Source organism: Pipistrellus kuhlii, unplaced genomic scaffold, assembly GCF_014108245.1.
Source record: "Pipistrellus kuhlii isolate mPipKuh1 unplaced genomic scaffold, mPipKuh1.p scaffold_m20_p_19, whole genome shotgun sequence".
NCBI classification, from domain to species: domain Eukaryota; kingdom Metazoa; phylum Chordata; class Mammalia; order Chiroptera; family Vespertilionidae; genus Pipistrellus; species Pipistrellus kuhlii.
The window spans coordinates 13,292,386-13,312,812 of NW_023425504.1; the positions used below are offsets into that span (position 1 = coordinate 13,292,386).

The window sequence follows — 20,427 nt, forward strand, 5'->3', positions numbered from 1 at the left end:
CCCCACCTGTTAGCAGTGAAAGCCAAGAAGGTAAGGAAGGGAGAGAGAGAAAAAAAAAAAAAGCCAAGAGGCATTCTTCAGTCATTTGTCAGCTGTGCAGCGCCTCAAGCAAGTGCCATGGCTGACAGATCACCTCATGGGAAGCACCAGTGGAGATGGGCCCAGTCCAGGAGTCTGTCACCCTACCCTCAGCCAGCACCTGGAGCATATGCTTTAAAGGAAGACAATTAAAACCTTAAATGCCAAGAGTGACTTCAGGCAATATTTATACCTGGTATTTTCTTTTGATCCCAGAAGGTGATAAGTTATGAGCTTCAAGTTTAAAGCAGGGGAATTGAGTGTGTTCTTGTAATTTTATCCTACACAACAGAGCCACAGAAACTCTTCTTATTCAGAGGAATGTAGACCTCAAATATCCTTTCTCACTTCCACCCTCATTTCTCCTGCTGCCCCTATGCCCTATGTAGTGCACCTCCCTGGTTACATTAACCAATATCATAATAATTCCTTAAATTAGTAAGAAATCTCATGGTTTATAAAGTCCCTTCCTCTCCATCATCTCATTTTTATTTTTATCCAACCCTGCTTCTTTTCTTATATTAGGAGAGGAACGTGAAGGATTAGAATATAGATGTATAGATTAATTAATTAAATAATATATTTATTCAAATAATGATTGAACACCTATTATGTGGCAGACACTGGTTAGATGCTGAAACCGTGTAATGAAACCAGATAATCACAGCCCTTGCCTTTGTGGAGCTCTGTCTAGTTGGGGGCTAGGTGGATGGGTGGAGACATTAATTCAACACAAACCTAATTGCAAACTTTGAAAGATGCTATTACAGGAGAATGGGTGTCAGGGAAAGTATCTCTTGGTGAACAGTTATTAGAACTTATAGCTGAGATGATGATGGATGGACATTAGTCAGGAGAAGATGGGGTGGGGAGGATAGCTCTTCAAAAGGAGGGAAAAGTATTAGGAAGGCATTAAGACAATAAGGGACATAGCTTTGCAAGATAAAAAGAGGGGACAAGGCAAAACAGGAGTTTGGCAAGGTGGGTGGGAGCTAAATCATGCAGGGCCTTGCAGACTGTGGCCAATAGTTAAGTCTTGATCCCCAGAACCATGGGGAGCCACAGAAGGCTTTCCAGCATGACCAAACCGGTTGTTATGGAGAATGATGGAGTTTGAATGGGGATGAGATAGCAGAAACATAGACACTGTATAGATTTGAGAGATATTTTGAAGTAAAATTGACAGAAAATTCATGCTCTTTCTATTTCAGCATGGCAGGGATGTGAATGGAGGTAGTGGGGTATAGTGGGTTGAATGGTGGCCCACAAAAAAAACAAAAAAAACAAAAAAAAAAAGGATGTCCATGTCTTAACCCCTGGAATCTGTGAATGTAAACTTATTTGGAAAAAGGTTTTACATATGTAACTAAGTTAAGAATCTCAAGATGAGGTCATCTTGGATTATTTGAGTAGGTTTAAATCAAGTGACACATGTCCTTAGAAGAGAGAGGCAGAGGGAGATCACACAGACAAAAGAGAAGGCCACGTGCAGATGATGTGGCCCCATGCCAAGGAATGCATGGAGCTATCAGAAGCTGAAAGGGGCAAGGAAGAATTGCACCTTCTTTATTTCAGACTTCTGCCCTCCAAAACTGTCAGGGAGTAAATTTCTGTTGCTTTAAGCCACTAAGTTTGTGATAATTTGTTACAGCAGCCACAGAAACTAATACATGGAATCCTGCTATATAAATACTACTTTTCTTTTTCTTTCTTTTTTCAAAAGTGTTACCTTTTTTCTTTAAAAAAATATATTTTATTGCTTTTTTATAGAGAGGAAGAGAGGGCTAGAGAGCTAGAAACATTGATGAGAATCATCGATCAGCTGCCTCTTATACACCCCTTTATAGGGGATGTGCCCGCAACCAAGGTACATGCCCTTGACCGGAATCGAACCTGGGACCTTTCAGTCTGCAGGCCGATGCTCTCTCCACTGAGCCAAACCGGTTTTGGCAGCCTTTTTTCAAATTAGTATATTATTGAACTCATTCTTTGTGTTCAGAAAATGTATGAACGATGAAGTGAGAAGCCTAGAAGATCTCAGTCTGTGGCCAGGATTAGGACCCAGGTGGTGATTGATGCCAATTTCTGATCACTTTACGGGTACAAACTTGGATTTGGGATGGAACAAAGCTGCCCCAGATTATCCTTCTGATTTTAACTTCATTATCTTAGAGTTCTAAACTCTAAGTCATAGACTCAATACCTAGTTTTCAACAGTCTGCTCTGGCTCAGCACACAAAGGTGCCAGATTTGAGATTGTTTAATTTCCCACCTGATGTAAGCCCAGATAAGTTTAGACAGCAAAGCAAGAGGAAGAATAGTGCAATAGCCCACTGGCCTTTGGAGATAAACCTGTTCATTTGGGTGTGGCTGTCCTAGCTCAAGGGCCTTGCTGCTTGAGGAAGGAATTTGCATGCCTCCCCTGGGGAACCAGAGTATTTATAGACTCTAGAGGAGAGGAAGGATGGAGGCTCCTGGGAGACGTCATAGAGGATGTGCAGAGGAAATAGAACTGTTCTCAAAGACCAACAGGAGAAATGGGGACCCGCACGACTCTGGGAGAGACCAAAGGATCAGAAGCAATCTGGCAGGATGTCGGAAAAAGGGGCAACTCTGTGGGCTCGGGATAGTGGTGAGGCAGAGAAGCAGTTCTTCACCTTCTTGGAGGATTCCTCTTAGGACTTATCTCACTAGTAAATAGTGAAGTCTATTTGAAATATTGCTGATTATCTGAATTCCATTGCCATATTTTTCATGGAAATTATTAGTGTGTCAAATGAAGTATATCTACTAGTATGAGTGAACCTCTGATAAGAGAATCTGAGAATGCATGTAGTTTGGAAAATGTTGGAAGAAACATATAAATGGAATAAGCATTTAGGGGACATTTGGAGTCCATCTGGGAATGGCTGAAAGGTACTCTGTGGAAGGATTCAGTGTGCAGTGTGACTGATATAGTATTAAATGCCAAGAATGCGAATAAAGGTAGTTTGATTATGCTTCAAAATTGCTACTTCTCTAATTTTTTGCAAAAGCAATACCTTATAATGGTTAGTCTCTGTGTGCTTGGGCAAAGTGCAAGTCTGTAAAAGAAGAACTCCATCTGTGGCTAGGGTTAAATCAAATTTGTAGTTTGTGACCAGGATTAGGGGACTTTGGATACCAAGGCGAGGAGAGAAGTGTACAGCTAAATGAAGAAACCCTAGCAAAGTTTAATAAATCCCAACAGCCAGTTTTTGTCATCCAAATGGCTATGAGCATCTATTGATTTATAGACTAAGTTCCAGTCTAGGTTCTGCATAACTAACATCATGTTCTCTGATTAAAATGGTACACACCCAAAATGGGAAAGTTGATTGCTGAATATATCTTAATCATGTATTCTATGGCAAGCATTGTGCTGGCAGCTCTGGTCTGAGGCTAGTATTACCTGGATACCAAAACCAGACAAGGATGCTGCATGAAAAGAAACTTATAGGACAATATCCCTGATGAACATAGATATAAAAATATTTAAGAAAATATTAGTAAACCAAATACAACAATACATTAAGAAGATCATACACTATGATCAAGTGGGATTTACTCCAGGATTGCAAGGGTGGTTCAATATCTGCAAGTCGATCAGCATGATGTACCACATTAATAAAATGAAGAATAAAAACCATATGAACATGGAGGACAGGGGTAGACTAGATGGGGTCAATGGAGAAAAAGGAGGACAGATGTAATACTTTCAGCATTAAAACAAAATTCAAGTAGAATAAACCCATATGATCATCTAAATATATGCAGAAAATGCATTTGACAAAATTCAATATTGATTTATGATTAAAAACTCACAACAAAGATTCCAGGTCAGGGCACATGCCCAAATGAGGGCTCAATCCCTAGTGTGGGATGTGTTGGAGGCAGCTGATCAATGATTCTCTCTCATCATTGGTGTTTCTATCTCTCTCTCCCTCTCCGTTCCTCTCTGAAATCAATAATATATATATATATATATATATATATATATATATATATATATATATAATAAATAACAAGTGTTGGCAAGGATGTGGAGAAGAGGGAACCCATGTGCACTGTTGATGGGAATGTAAATTGGTGCAGTGACTATGGAGGTTCCTCAAAGAAATTAAGAATAGGACTACAATATGATCCGGCAATTCCACTTCTAAGTATTTATCAAAAGAAAATAAAAATATTGTCTTAAAGAGATATATGCACCTCTATGCTCACTGTAGCATTTATAATATCTAAGATATGGAAACCACCTAAGTATCCATTGACAGTTGAATAGATAAAGAAATTGTGATATATGTATTATCTACACTAATAAAAGAGAAAGATGCAAATTGGTCATACATCTGTGATGCCCACCAGCCAATCAGGAGTGAGCATGCAAATTAACCCAATAAAATGGCAGATTAATTTACATACACAGGCACAGAACGAAGACTGAAGACTGAAAACTGAAGGCTCTGTTGTAGCCAGAGCCAAGACTGAAGGCTGAAGGCTGAAGGCTTGGCTCCACTGCAGCCTGGGTCCCAAGTGCCGAAGGAAAACTGGTGCCAGCAGCCAGGAGAAGGAAGGCCCATTGCACAAATATTTGTGCAATAGGCCTCTAGTCCTATATAATAAAAAGCTAATATGCAAACCAACTGAACAGTGAAATGACTAGTGGCTATAATGTGCACTGACCACCAGGGGGCAAATGCTCAATGCAGGAGCTGCTCCCTGGTAGTCAGTGTACTCCCACAAGGGGAGCGCCACTTAGCCAGAAGCTGGGCTCACAGTTGGTGAGTGCAGCGGCAGTGGCAGGAACCTCTCCTGCCTCCAAGGCAGCTCTAAGGATGTCCATTTGAGAGCTTAGGCCCACTCTCCGTGGGCCTAAGCTAACAGTTGGACAACCCCTGAGGGCTTCCAGACTGTGAGAGGGTTCAGGCTGGGCTGAGGGACCCCACCCCCACCCCCACCCCCTGCCCAAGTGCATGAATTTCATGCACCGGGCCTCTAGTTCAGTCATATTGTAAAAAACAATGAAATCTTGCCATTTGTGACAACGTGGATGGACCTTGAGGGCACTATGTTAAGTGAAATAAGTCTTATAGAGAAAGACAAATCCATATGATCTTTCATATATGTAGAATCTAAAAATAAAACATTAAAACAAGCTCATAGATACAGAGAACAGAGAGGTAGTTGCCAGAGGTGTGGGATGGAGGTGGGAGAAATAGGTAAAGAGGGTCAAAAAGTAAAAATAAAAAATAAATACTGTGCATTGCTGAGCAATAACAGCAATAACCACAACAAAAAAAATCTAGCCCAAATTAAAAAAATATTAAGTTGATAAAAATTTAATTAAATAAAAGAAAACTCAACTCTAGTCAGTAGAATTACAAAGACAAATAGTAGTAAGACAGTGAAAATTCATGTTCTCTACTGGTGCTTAACCAAGCAAAGATCATTTGTCATAGAGTTAGTTCCTGAGGCATCACCTAAACAGCTGACCTCTTTTGCTATTTTTCAAGTTCCTGTTAAGTAGCTACAGAGAGTAGCAGCTTTGAGGCTCTTCTTCAATACTTTTTGCTGTTACTGAACTTCTTTGCTCATAAATTTAGCTTACATCATAGGGAACAAATTGGATGAATGATATTGAGGAAATTCTATTTATGAAGTGCTTCAGAAGAGTTGTATTGTGGAATAAAGGGCCTGTGCCCAACTAAAGCCATTTAGAGTGCCTTCCCAGTCTACTGGGGCACTGCTCAGCTGGTAAGATATCTAAGCTGGGAAGGCACAGAGGGAAAAACAGGAGATAGGAGTTGCTTAGACCTAGATCCCAGTCCTGACTTTGCCACCAGCTTTCTGTACAACCTTGGGCAAGTCATTTTTTTTCTTTCTGGGCCTCAGTTTCTCCATATGCATAATGAGGGGTTGGGGCTCTTTCTATTATGAGATTTCTCTGATTACTAGCCAGGCTCATCATTCTCCAGATACCCTCTTTCACTCCACTTTTTATATTACTCTAGTAAAAACAAGCACTACAATTGGGGGTGGAGGGAATTCACAATTTTGTTATTTCTGTTAGTACTGACTCATCTAAGAACATGTTGGCCAAAATGTAATGATTTTGCCCAAATAAAAGTATCCAATTATTTGACATTTGATATGCAGCATAAATCCACAGTATGACTATACAGTTTCTTCCTGTGTTCAATGAACATTAATTGGGCATTTTCTTTGAGCACTAATACTGCTGGTGAGAACACATAGTCTTACTACTTCGTATTATTGGTAAGACATATATACATACACTTATGAGAATATGTGACATTAATATAATACTTACCTAGTAGGAAAACCAAGCACTGTACTAAGTACTTTATACGTATTGATTTATTTAATCCTTCCAATAACCCAGGGAGCTAGGTAATCTCTTTTTTACGTGAGAAACCCAAACTCAGAAAGGTCACATAATTGGCCTGAAGTTACCTATTTAGTGACAGAGCTGCCTTATTCCAGAACCAATGTGCTTAACCTCCATGCTTCACTGCTTCCTAATTTGATTCAAGACAGTGTAAGTTAGGTGTTAGAAGTGCAAATTAAATAATATATGAACCCAGGTAAGTGAGAATTTGCTTCTGGAAGCCCAGTGAGGAAAAAGTGTAGGCCTGGGAAAATTACTTAACCTTTATTAGCCTCAGTTGCCTCATCTGTAAAATGGGGCTGATAAGAAATAGAACTACTTCATAAGTGTGAGGATTAAATGAGTTAATACATGTAAATATTCATAATAGTACTTGACACATGGCATATGCTCAATAAAATTTTAGCTATATCATCATCATCATTATCATCATTTGTGGAGACATGAAGAGAGGAATGGGCTGCAACAGGATTGTACTCTGAGGCTTCAGTGACTGGACCTACATGTTGAAAGTTGAGTTATAAGTTGCCAGAGGGAGTCCCTTTTGAGTTGGCTTTGAAGCACAGTGAGCTCTAGGTAGAGCAGTGAAATGCGTCACTAAAGAGTCTCCTTGCTCAAAAGAATGGAACTTGATATTACCTTGGGGCAGGATATTGTCTCCCAAAGGCCCTGCTAAAATGAAAACTATACCTGGGAGGCAAAACCTCAAATAACTATTATTAACTTCCTGGTTCAAGTGCATTTATCAGATTAGCTCCAGCAGAGATTGGCACTTTTAGGAAATAAGACAGGGAAAGTGTAGTTCTAACCACTTAGGAAATAGTTCCTACACACCCTCATGAAGGGATCTTTGCATATTAATGCTTCTATTAATGTAGTTGATAGATCCTCCCTTCCTCCAACTGATGGACAGACATAAACTCCATCTGCAGCTGGACATTCCTGAGCATTGAACCACCAATCAGCACCTGCCAAATACCCTAAACCCCCAATTCCTAATCCCTAGGTCCCTAATCATAGGCCTTACATCAAACCACCAATCAGTGTGTGCTGAATACCCTAAGCCCCGTCCCCTATTCTCCCCTTAAAAAGTGCTTGTACCCAGGCCTCGCCCTCTTCTGCTCTCTTTCTCTGGAAGCAGCCGACAGTGGTACTCTTCTCTTCAATAAAGCCTGTGTCCTGGCATCCCAGTCTCTGGCCCTCTTTATTTCATCTTTTAGTAATTATTGGGGGTGCTCATTTTTGGGTGTGTGTGTGTATGGGCTTAATCAGGGATTGGAGTATCATGGTTCCTAAAAATAACGTTATAAGGGCTTATTCCCATTAGCACAGTGATTTCAGGTACATTATCTCATTTAATCCCATAGGAACACTGAAGGGGGAAAAGCAGAGATGATCATTCCCATGAGACCTGGTAAGTTTAGGTGATGACAGTATGGCCTTATAGCAGATAAGAGTGGAGACTAGAGACCAGGTGGTTTTCCTCTTGTTTGGAAGACTCATTCCAGGGAAATAACACCAGGAAGATGATCTCAGCTACCAATGCTCATTGTTCACAGCCCGGGCCTTATGAACGAAGATGCTCTGCTTCACATCTGTAAAATGGGGCTGATAAGGAATAGAACAACTTCATAGGTGCCTTTTTCCCAGTGGAATGTAGCTAATGAGCCACAGGCTATTAACACGAACCCTATTTTACTCCCTTCCCACTACCTTGATTTAGGCAAAAGGAATGTTTTTGAAATTTTTATTTATATATTCAAAGAATGTATTGAGCACCATATCCCAGGGAATACAGCGATACAGCTGTGCTTAATGTGGAGAGCCCTCTCTTGTGGAGCGGACAATAATGGCAGAGAGTGATTGCAAATAAATTGTGCATGTGCTGGATTGTTTTAACATTTCAAACATATTTTATTGATTTTTTTTTTTTTACAGAGAGGAAGGAAGAGTGATAGAGAGCTAGAAACATCAATGAGAGAGAAATATCGACCAGCTGCCTCCTGCACACCCCCTATCAGGGATGTGCGCGCAACCAAGGTACACACCCTTGACCGGAATCGAACCCAGGACTTTTCAGTCTGCAGGCTGACACTCTTATCCACTGAGCCAAACTGGTTTCGGTTCAAACATATTTTAAATGTACCATGGACTCTCACATGTTTTTAAAATATATATTTCATTGTCGACAGTATTACAGACGTTCCCTGTCCTTCATTTTCCTTACTCTTTTGCCCTCCTCCACCCAACCTCTACCCCACCCCAGGCCTTCACCACTCTATTGTCTGTGTCTATGGGCTATGCATATATTCACACAAGTTCTTTGTTTAATCTCTGATGGCACACATACGCATTGTCCAATGTATTTCTTGTATAAAGCTGGACTTAACACTTCAAGCAAACTCTTTTAACATGTGTTGAGTGCCACCTATGTGCTGAGGCCGATATTGGGGACTTTGGAGATATGCAGAAGAATGAGAAGACAGGGTTCCCTCTTAGAGGGTTCCCAGTCCAGTGAGTGAGGCAGTCTCTTCCCTTGGGAGTTCCCGGGCTGCGGGAGCTGAGTCTAGTCTGGGAAGGCAAACAAACTTCAGGACCCACTTACAAAGGGGAATCCCAAGGACAGGCAAAGTGAATCCAGTCTAGACTGTTTGGAGTTGGGTAGACTGCCCTTGTCTCCTAATGATAGAGAAAGGGACGCCATAGCAGCTGCTGTGTGTCCCTGCAGTGAGGAGGAACCCAGGGCAGCAGCGCCCCCCCCCGCCCCCCCCCCCCGTGTTTGTTATCTTAGCAAGTCTTCTGGGTAAGATGAAATTGGAGGTGCAGCTACAAGAATGAAGAACACAGGGGCTGGGAGGGCTGAGTGGTGGTATTTCAGGTAGAGGGTGCCTCCTGGGGCCATTGGGCAATTAAGCAGTCTTGGGCACAAGCCTGGGCAGTCATAATCAAACCTGGCTGAAGTTTCAGAGGAGAGAGGATGGAAAATGGTAAGGAGAGGGAGAGGGTCAGAAATGTTCCCAGTAAATTTGGGCAGCCTGGGCTGGGTCCTTCTCAAAGCTACCAGGATCCTTGACAGCTGTTAAGTAAGCGAGGCGAGAAAGGGTTAAGTGTGCCCCTCTGCAGCCCCAAATTCTTCCTGTGTTTGAAATCCTTCAGGTTTCCCAACCCCTCTGGCCCCAGCCAGGCAGGCATTGTCTGGGAAGCAGTTGTGGGCTGTCAGAGCGCAGAGCAGCCTTTGTTGTGGGGCCACCTCTAGGTTCCCTCTGGCGCCCAGGCCGGGGCTGCAGAGTGCGTGCCTGGAGGGGGGCGGTGCGGGAGGCTCGCCCCCTCTCCCTCTTCCTGGCCCCCTCCCTCCAGCCCTCCGGATGACCACATGACCAAGTGGGCTCTCCGCCAAACTCCGGGCTACAAAATGCAGCCCCTAGAGTGAGTAGGGAGCATTCTCACTGGCAGCCTGGACCACGGGCAGCTGGAGCCGGCGGCCGAGCAGCCAGCCACTTTGGAAAGAGCCCGCTGCCTTCCCGGAGCCCCTGAAGCCAGCTTGGCGGCGCTGCCCACTCCAGGGAGGGATAGGCTGCAAGAGGGGCAGAGGCCAGCCTGTGGCGCGGCCCGGGAGCTCCGAGAGCTCTGCGCCCACTAGCCCACACGAGCCGCTGCGAGAGTCTTTCTTGGCCTGCGGACGCCTGACTTCTCCGCCTCCCCGCCTCCTGACCAGGCTAGAGGAGCAGCATGAATCTGTGGCTGTGCGTGCAGGCGCTCCTGCTGGTCTGGCTGTCCCTGACCGCGGTGTGTGGAGGTGAGTGCGTGCCTCCTGTAACCCGTGCTTCCCTCCTGCTCTCCCGCTGCCTGTGCCGCGTTCTACGCCTCCGGGAGCCAGGCGCCCCCCAGGCAGCCTCTCCCAGCGGCGCAGAGTGACAGGGTGCCCACTGCAGGGAACCTTCAGCTTGTGTCTCAGGCATCACCCCACTGGCACCTTGTCCCTCCTGGTTGCCTCTCACAGTCCTAGAAGCTCAGGGCCTCCGGAGTGCTCCCCGTGTCCCGGGCTCCACATCCCACGTGGTGGAGGGTGGCAGGGGCATGTCCTGCTCCCCTTGTGGGTCAATGAAGTGAACTGACCTGAACCGGGTGGTCTGGGCTCCCTCGTTCAAGGTTTTCTGGACCCTGGAGGTTTGGAACCGCTGGCTGGTCTGGTCCTAGGGGGCAAGATACTGGAGATGATGTGCCAAGATGCAGACGTGACACTTGTTGCATAGGCAGGAGCAGAGCGGTGGGGGAGTGGAGCCCAGCTGTTGCTCCTTCAGCTGCATGTGGTCAGAGGCAGCCAAGCTGGTCCTCTCCACACTTAACTTACTCCAATGTCCTGTCTGGCCTCTTCTGCTCTTGTGCAAGAGGTCTGCAGACTCTGTTCTTCGATATCCTGGCTCAGCCTTCCCTTTGCCCCAGGTACAGGCATGCTTCACCTTAGTGCCCTGTCTCCAGGCACCAAACCAGGAAACAGTGCCTAACTTGATGCCTCCATGCAGCTCAGGGAGGGGGAGTCCTTTTGCCCCCACCTGCACCACATCCCCCACCTGGCACACTTGGCACTGGCACTCCCTTGCCCTCCCTGAGCCCTAGCAGTTCTAACCCTTGCTGCCTGCCCTCTGTGTGTCAGTGTGTCCTGGGGTTGCCAGCTCCCACCTCCAGCTGCCACAGTCTTGTGATCTGCCTGTCACTGGTGCTGCTTGCCTGGCACCACAGAAAGAAAGGCCAAGGCCAGGTGGATTAATGCCCGTGCTGGGACTGGAGTCACAGGAGGTGGGAGCAGAGGGGAGCAGAGGGCAGGGCAGCAAGTTTCCTTAGAGGAAGAGCACAGGGCCCCACTTGGTCCCAGACTCTCCAGAGCAGGAGAATGGCCTGCAACCCAGGAAGCTCTGAGGGACTCAGTGTGGCTCTACCTCTCTCTTTGTAGGTCCCCTCCTTTCTCTGCTCTTGTCTTATGACACTGCCCTGGCCCTGGAGCACTGCCTGGCTCTTCAGAAAGGCACGTTGGTTGAGTCTGGCATCGCCTGCCTTCAGCTAGCTGTCCGGTGGTCTTTCTCTCAGGGCCCGAGCTCTGGGTGAGCCACCTCCTTGATAAGAAGGGAGCAGACTTTTTTCCCTTAGAAACTCCTGTCTGGCAGTCAATGGCAGGAAGAGAGCAAAAGATATGAATGGAAGACACCACCTGGGCCTCCTCTATGAGCCTACTAGCCAGTGTAGTTAGCAAGACAAGACACCCACCTGATACCACTGCCTAATAGTCCAAGGTGATGCCTTTGGGAAAGAAAGAGTGGCTGCAGAGATGGTGTTCCAGAGGAAGCTGGGTTTGCCTGATCTGCATAGCTGGTGTTTCCCCAGAAGCTATGGGGAGACCCTTGGCCAACTGGCCACCACTAGAGCCCTTTTGGGATCCAGCTGTTAGGGCAGTACTGGTGAAGGGGAGAGCTGGTTTCAGAGGGAGGGGACACTATGTTTGGCTCAAACCCTGCCACTTCTTGCTTTAATTCACCCTTCTTCATTAGGCTATCTATCTTCTACCTATCTGATTTGGGTCAATTCGTTGCCTTCACCTTTTGCTTAAGCCTAATACAGCAAACTCCCAAGGCTTTCATTGCCTTCTCCACCCCATGACCTCTCCTGGTGCTGAGGAAGGGCACCTCCGGATAGGTGGCAACCAGCCAAGGGTTTAGGTACCCATGTCTTGTTCCTCCTGCTTTCTGTCCTGGATCAGAAACAGGACCCTGAGAACCACATTTCCCGTGGCCAAGACTTGCCTGCTTTCCCCACCCACAGTCCCCAAAGTCCCAGGCCTGAAAACCATACTTTCTTCATAACACACTCTGTCCTGGGTTGGAATGCCACCCCCCCTCCACCCAGTACGCACATACTCCTCCACCGCCTCCTGACCTGGGATACACTTTGCTCTTCTGAGTCTGAGAGCTGCTGGGTCAGGGCCAAGTGTTCCTTGTTCTGTCTGAGTACCTTTCTTTCTCCCCTTCTCCTTCTCCTCCCCCTCCCCAGGTCCAGCTCAATGCCTGCAGTCACAGTGATAGTATGAGAACAGCCTACTGTACCCTTCCCACTTAGGGCGGGGCAACCATGGCTCCATCCCCAGTTCCTATGCGCTAAGCATCCATGTAACCTGAGTCAGGCCTCTCAGTGGCACAGGACTAACGCAAGTGGAAGGCCAGGCTGCCAGAGCATAAGATGTCCAAGGGTGGCAAAGCTGGCATGAGAAGATCACTCCGGGCACTGGGATGGGGGACTGGGCAAAGGAAGGAGGCTTCATCCTGGAGACACATGCAGGACCCTGAGTAGTGGAGGGGGCATAGCCAGCAGGGTCCCCACAAGAGCACCCATGTGGGCTTTTAAAGCCATCACAAAATAGGCTAGATGATGAGGAAAAAACAGGTGAGTCATTCCTGGTATGGCTGATGTTCCTAAAAAGTCACAGGTACCTCATTGTGCATTGGCAGACCTGAACTTCAGGCTGCCTGAAAATCAAACCCTGTTCATTGCTGCCTGTGGTTCTCAGAGCAGAGATGCTGGGGCTTCATTGCTGGTGGCATTTTGGAGAGTGATGGCTCTAGTCCTTCTAGCCTGGAGATTCTTTGGAGTATTGCTCCAGCCTCCTGTTAAGTAGCAAATGGGCTGGAAGAGACCAAGTGCACTGAGAAAGGCCTCCATTTATAAAGGGGAATTCTTTTGTATAACCAGGACCTCTGCAGTGATGAGAATTAACAGCCTTTAAAAGTCTCTTCGGACAGGATAAAGCCTGGGTTTCAGGTATCTGCTTATCTTAGGGTGAGCCAGACTCAGAATCAAAAGTAGGGAACAGGTGGGTGATGGGATCAGGGTGCTGGAGGAGCTGCAGACTTCCTGTTACAAGAACAGTGAGCTGCCCTACCAAATGGGATGCAAGATGCCAGGGACTTCTGAATGGCTGATATCCAGGGCCTGGTTGAGTGCTCAGTCAGCTCAGGGAGTTCTCTGCAGGCTCACTGGCCAGAGTCTGAGGCACCATCCTTGTTTCCTATTCTGTTTCTCTCCCTCCTACCCCCTTAGGACCAATCACCCCTACCTTTCCACCAATACTCACAGTCCTGGATGCTGAGCATTTGGAAATGATGCACTCCCCAATCCAAGCACTGTGCCTCTCTTCTCCATGCCTACTGTACCCTTTGGCCATAGCCTGTGCCATTGCCCCATGCTCACTCCACTCCTAGTAGTTGGCAGGGATGCAAGAACCAAGGTCTTGCTTACATTGTCTGGCCACACTCTCAGCACAGTCCTTCATGCCTTGAATATTTCTCTGGCACTGCATCCTCATCAGCATTATTCTTATTGGCCTCACTGGGCAAGGAGAGCCTGAAGGTGACCCAGAAGTACAGGGAAGAAGCTGAAGCAGCTTGGGAAGGGAACTTAGTGAAGGTCCTTCCCTCCTCTCTGCCCACCCTGGCCCAGACCCTTTGCCAGTGTGACTAAGAGGGTAGATAGCTCTATGAAAGTTGGAAGTGACCTCCTGGCCCATGTCCATGCTTGCTACCCTGAAGTGGAAGTCTAATTTATATTTTAATTCTCATTAGGTGATGGGTTTAGGGGAGGAGTTGACATATTAACCCACCCCAACTAGAAGCATAGAAGTGTGGCTGGTAAACAGCAGGGTGGTAATGGGCCTGTCACTTTTCTCCAGGGGGGGGGGGCGGTTGTGGAGGACTAGATTGTGTGTGTGTGTGTGTGTGTGTGTGTGTGTGTGTGTGTGTGGAGAGAGAGAGAGAGAGAGAGAGAGAGAGAGAGAGAGAGAGAGAGAGGGAGCGCACGAACGCAGCAGGCCCCAGGAGTCTGGGCAGGGTGGGCTCTAAGGTAAGGTGATCTTACTCTAAGGACAAACTCACCTACTTTCAGCCCAAGAGGAGAATCAATAATTGGAAATTGTGTGCAAGTAGAGGAGAAATCACAAGAGCCAAGGAACTGAGGAAGGATGCTGGAGGCAGGGAGGAGGGAAAGGAGGCATGGCCAGGGGCAGCCAATGAGGCGGTGGTGGGGTTATATGGAAACTGAACTAGTGGTGGGGATTCTTAGATAGGTAAAACTGGGCTCCAGGAAGAGGGATGTAGCTGAGGGTAAATCCAATAATGTTGGGGAAGAGAGTCTGGGATTTCTAATCACTGCTTTGGAAAACATTTATATTTTTGTTTTATTATATTGAAATAAATTTATATGAAAACAAAATATTTCTGCAGGCCAGCCCCATAAGGCATTGCATGAGAGCACCCTGCCAGACTGCCTCTTGTCCAGCACCACATCATCTCCCTGCTCTGCCTATTTCCAGTCTTCCTTGGTTGGACTGCAGCAGCCCAGCCCACTCTTCATGCATAGACTTGCTGCTTCAGGTGGCCATTCACTCATTTGTCCATGCATTCATTCATTCATTCATGTAATATTTATTGGTCTCTAAATCTGGTCACAGGCTGAGTAGAACCCAGCATAAGGCACACGTAAGAGTCAGAGAACTTCCCTTCCACCAGCCATTTCCACAGGGTGGCCAAAGGAGATGTGAGCCCAGGAGATGCATAAACATTGGTGAGATGCCAGGGGTAAGATATGAGATCTCCAATACTCAAAAGGCCATTTCAGCCCTTGGTGGTTTGGCTCAGCAGAAAGAGCATCAGCCTGGGGACTAAAGGGTCTCAGGTTCTATTCTGGTCAAGGGCATGCACCTTGGTTTCAGGCTTGATCCCCAGCCCCGGTTGGGGTGTGTGCAAAGGCAACCGATCGATGTGTCTCTCTCACATCAATGTTTCTTTCTCTGTCTCTCTCTCCCTTCCACTCTCTCTAAAAGCCAATGGAAAAATATCCTCTGTGAGGATTTAAAAAAAAAAAAAGTGGGTCATCGCATAGCAAAGGACCTAGGAGTACAATGACATGATGTTCCAGATTTGGCTTTACAGTACTTCAGCAAAGAACAAAAAGAAAAAAGAAAAGGGACAAAGGCATATATGCGACTCCCTCTTGAATCTGGGTGATGGGTACATGGTGGTGGAGGCATTCATTTCACTGATGCGTTGTGTGCTTGAAATGTCTCTAGTGCATCAGTTTCAAGGGGGCTTTATTGCCTGCTGTTCCCCAGCCAAGTACAGGCACAGTATCCCAAACTGCACCCCTAATTATGTTCTAAACAAAGAACAAGTTTGTGCTTGCCAAAAACATGACAGGACTGTCAAAAGGACATAAACTGAGTTCCATAACTTTCAAGATGTGAGCTAGGTTCCATTTCCCCCAGGACAGTGTAAAAATTGCAAATTGTTCATCAAGATGGAAGACAAAAACAAAGAAAAGCTTTGAAAGCTTTGAGGAATGCCGCCTCATGGAAAGATTGTCCCCTGCCACAGGCCTGTGGTCTGTGGTCCCCTGCTTATTTGAACCAGCCTTCCTGTTAACAGGCTTTCTCCTTCTTGCAGGGCCCCTGCCACAGCCTTCTGCCAGGAAGGGGCTGGAGGAAGGCAATATCCACCACCAGGTGCAGCCCAAAGGGTCCAGGAATGGACCAGGACCCTGGCAGGGAGGTCGGAGAAAATTCCGCCGCCAGCGGCCACGCCTTTCTCATAAGGGCCCCATGCCTTTCTGAAGCAGGTACTTGAGCCTCTGGTCAGTGGGTGGTGTGGGAGGGCTGGGGGAGGATAAGCCCGGAAGCTGGGTGACCCTGTGCTCATCATTGGTCAGACACCTGTCCCAAGAAGTCCTGGCATCACATACAACGGGACTTACAGGGCACCCTTCTCACCCCCTCATTTTGAAGGAGAGGAGACCCAGACCCAGATAGGGGCTTGACACTTGGGAGACAATCTCCTGGCTTCCCAGGAGTTGGGTGTTGGCTCCCCTCCACCGTGGGGTTGGTCAGGCTGACCTAGTTGGAGAGTTCTAGAAGTCCTAGGGGATCTTGATGAGCTGTGGATCCTCACCAGAGAGCAGGAGGAGGGAGGGGGCAGAGAGCCTTGGGGGCAGCAGGCAGAGAATTAGGAGCGTTGCCCAGGGAAGGAGAAAAAAATCAAATGTGACAGCAGAGAGAACAGGGCCTAAGTCTATCCCTGGCCTGTTATCTCTTTCCCTGTAGCAGGACAGGGTGGCACCAACTCAGAGCCTTTGGGCTTTATTTAGGTTTAGGGTTGTGACAGGGGGAGGGGGAAAAGCAGAATTAAGGCTGTCTCCTCATTTCCCCAGGTGATCCCTTTGACAGAAACATGTCAATGATTTCTCTCTGGTCATTTTTTGTCTCTTTAGGACTGAAGGGACCCTCAAGTACTTCCCCCCCTGCACTTCTCTCTACTCCACAGATTGGTCTGCTTCTCTGGAGCCCTTATATCCATTTGCCTCTCATCTTGCACACGTCCTGGCTGCTGATGGTCCCAGCTCTTCTCACCCACCAGCATCCCTGAATGACGTGGCCCTTCTCTGCACTGACTTTGGAGACCCAGCACTGCAAGGCCATCCTTTTTCTGGATCTCATACTGCTCTAGTATCCACCACTCCCATCTAATATCGCAACCTCCAAGCAGCCCTCCCTTCCTCAGGTTTGCCCTGGGGGCTGCATGGAAACACTCCCTTCTTGAATGGGCTCCAGTAGATGCCAGGTTTTCATGCCAGTTGGACCTTTAGCAGGCCTCCAGAGGAAAGTAAAGAGATGAGCAATGAGAGACTTTAGGGGCTTTGGCATGTGGACAGGGTGCCTTGGGGGCATTGGAGTGGTGGGTTGGTGCTCTGGTAAAGGGGAGGGGTGTAGCATTGGAGAAGAGGAGGAATAGCTTTGTGGCCACTTTCTCATCCCATGTTTGGCCTGGTTAATTCCGCCGCCAGCGGCCACGAAGAGGGGCATACAGCACTCTGTCACTTCTTCCATCTTACTGTTTCTTCTAACACTCCCCCCAACTCACTGCTCCCCAACTTCCTCTGCCCCCCACCACCAGCAAGTTCAAGCTCTAGCTCAGGAGGGGAGGGTGATGGACCTCAGGTGGCTCCATACTCTCCCAGGAGCAAAAGCCAAGCAGATGTGTTTTTGCCAAGAATCACAGAATATCAGAGCCAAAGGGAATCTTGCAGATCACTAAGTTCTGCCTCCTTACGCAAACTCCTGCAAAGACAGAGGCCTAGAGAGGGAGAGTGACCCACTGAGGGTCACTGTACAGCCAGAATGAGGACCTAGGTCTCCCAAGTCCCACTTGATGATGTCCTCTTCTCTGTTGGTGTCTTCAAAACATATTAAGTGCCTTTTCTTGGGGTTGGGTTGGGGCCGGCTGGGAAGGGAGAGGACAGTGGACTGTGAACTGCCCCATGGTGGAAGTGACGTGGTGGCCGTGGTATGGGGGACAGAGCTGCTCCAGCCTTTCTGGCCTGCCTCTAGGCTTCATTCCCCAATCTGGGTTGAAAAATCCCTTAGCTGGCCAGCTGACACCATTCTGTTAGCACTCCCAGACCCCCAATATTTTCTTAGGGGCAGCTCAGGCACTGAGATTAACAGTCCAACCCCAGCACTGGTTTTCAGGAGCTCGGAGTTGGCCTTGAGTAATTGGACTCAATAGCCTTCCCTTCATGTTGACTGGACTTTCTTTCCCAGTGGCCTTCCCTTTGTGGGAGGGGGAGGGAGAGAAGAAGGAAGGGAATGAGGAGGTGAAGGAGAGAAGGAAGGATGGGAGGAAGGATAGGTCTGAGCAGGCTTCCTTCTCAGAGGCCTCCCAGGAGTGAAGAAAAGGGGAGACAAGACCATGATGGCCATCTATGTATGTTTGGGGGCAGAGGGAGTCAGGGTCCCCAAATCCCACAATGACCCTTATGTTGCCTACCTGCCTCTCACCCTTACCTCTGCTGCTGCTAATGCTACTGCTACTGCTGCTTTAAGGCCCACCCTGGGAGCCCGCCTGGGCATTTGCCTCTCCCCACATCCCTTAGACTTGGAGGAGGGGCTGGCCAGTGTCCAGAAAGCCTCTTCTGCCACTGATGCCTCCACCAGGAGCTGGGCCTTATTTCCCCTCTTCCTCTCTGTATCTCCTGCCTCATTAGCTGCCTAGCCCCACGTGGAAGGGAGGAAGGGGGGACATGAGGGATGGCACAAGGCAGTGGAGGGCAGTGGGGACCTGGGGGCCTGTCTTATTTAAAGTGGTTGTGTATGATTCTTATACTAATTTATACAAAGATATTAAGGCTCTTTTCATTAAGAAATGTCCCCTTCCCATAGTTGTGTTCACTTGTGTTTGTAAAGATTGTTCTATGTAAATATGTCTTTATAATAAAAAGTTAAAGATGACAATTTGCCCTTACTTGTGGAGGTCATGTTCAGGAGAGCCCTTCCAGTCCTCTGAGGTCCATGGTTGTCCCCAGGCCCACATGTTGCATATGCAAGGCAGTATGCTTGCATCCCAAATCGATTCCAGGTCACATGGGCACAAACCAATTTGCCACAAACTCACAAAATCTTTATGCTTAACGGTTGGTTCGCATAAAATTCAGTCCACTTTGAACTGTTTTGGCATCTGTTTGGGTGTCCTATTTTTTTTTTTTTTGTAGTGTCATCAAAAAGGATGTTCAGAAATCAATGTATTTAAGAACATTCTGGTTAAAGGTGGGATTTCTACTAAAAATTGTTTTGTATCCTTGGTGGGTATCTTCTACTTTTTGAACACTTTTGGGACTTTTTAGCCAGTTTGCCTCTCTTGAAAAATGTTATGTTTCCTGCAATAAATACATTTGGTAATGACTTTGTATGTATCACTTTATGTTTCACAAAGTGAAGGTGCTTAATGAATGAGATAGCCTGAAAAAGAAAATACAATCAGCCCGATACAATTCTGCCATATCTGTCTCACTTCTTCATGCTTGTTACAAAAATGCCAATACCTTGAAGAACACAAAGGAATATTTGGTACATGGTAATTCAGTTAAGCAACTCCTTAGGTGCAAACAGGCATGTAGAATGCAGAATAAAACCCAGCAAGGAAGAGCCTAGAGTGATAAAAAAAAAAAAAAGAGTGCACTTGATACATCCTGTGGGAAATGCTATAGATTTGACAAGTATTTAGTAGTACAGATACACAATTTTAAGAAGATTTTCAGCAAACGTGTTAAAAAATCATAACACTTCTCAATAGGAGATAAAATAGAAAAAGCCATCCACAAGCATACAGAATGATCTCATCAACAAAATACTGAGGATTGTGACAGAGAGATTTAAAAATATGACATTATGGTGGAAGTGCCTCTTAAGAAAATTGGTACAAAGTGACTTCTTTCAAAATTACTACTTTGACTTTTAGGCAAACTGGTTGTCAGAGTCATTGGTTTTAGGCAAGGAGGTTTTGGGTGGGTTGGCTTTATGCTGATTCATCTGTTATCTCCCAATCACCCCCAAAGCTCTAGTTTACCATGAAACCAAAGAGAAGGGGGAGGTGACAGGGCAGGACAACTTAGTACTAACCTATATGTGTGTAGCCCTTTAACAGTTTAGTGCTTAAAAAATACAAACATCAACTCAGGAGTGTCCATGGAAACAGAGATTCAAGTGATGCACTCTAAAAATGGAGAAGGGTTTGCTAGTCAAGGAAGCTAAAAAGGGCAAGGAAATGATTTTCCCTTCAGATCCTCCAGAGGGAACCAGCCCTGTTGACACCATGACTTTAATCCAGTGAAACTGAAAACAACAACACACAAAAAACATCAACTCATTTTATCATCCTAACAATTAGGCAGCAAAGACCATGATACCCATTTTACAAATGAGAAAACAGGCTCAGAAAGGTGAAGTGACTTGCCCAAAGGCTCCCAGCCAGTAAATGGATCTAAAATCTGGACCTTGAATTCTGGAATGCACTCTTCCTATGGTACTATAGGAGGTACCCTAATTAGAGAGC

The 20,427-nt window shown here is 46.6% G+C and overlaps 1 protein-coding gene across 1 annotated transcript; it reads left to right on the top strand.

Moving 5' to 3' along the window:
- The first annotated feature begins 9,756 nt into the window (after nucleotides 1-9,756).
- APLN (apelin) lies at nucleotides 9,757-19,277 on the top strand. Its single transcript, XM_036443541.2, has 3 exons — nucleotides 9,757-10,304; nucleotides 15,991-16,162; nucleotides 16,811-19,277. The coding sequence occupies exons 1-2, from the start codon at nucleotides 10,238-10,240 to the stop codon at nucleotides 16,155-16,157; spliced, it is 234 nt and encodes a 77-aa protein (XP_036299434.1). The 5' UTR covers nucleotides 9,757-10,237; the 3' UTR covers nucleotides 16,158-16,162; nucleotides 16,811-19,277.
- Nucleotides 19,278-20,427: the final 1,150 nt, after the last annotated feature.

What these genes read in the sequence shown, in the direction of transcription:
- APLN (XM_036443541.2), top strand. Translation starts at nt 10,238, where the DNA reads ATGAATCTGTGGCTGTGCGTGCAGGCGCTCCTGCTGGTCTGGCTGTCC. An exon ending in CCTGACCGCGGTGTGTGGAG is followed by an intron (nt 10,305 to 15,990) that starts GTGAGTGCGTGC and finishes TCCTTCTTGCAG; the next exon opens with GGCCCCTGCCACAGCCTTCT.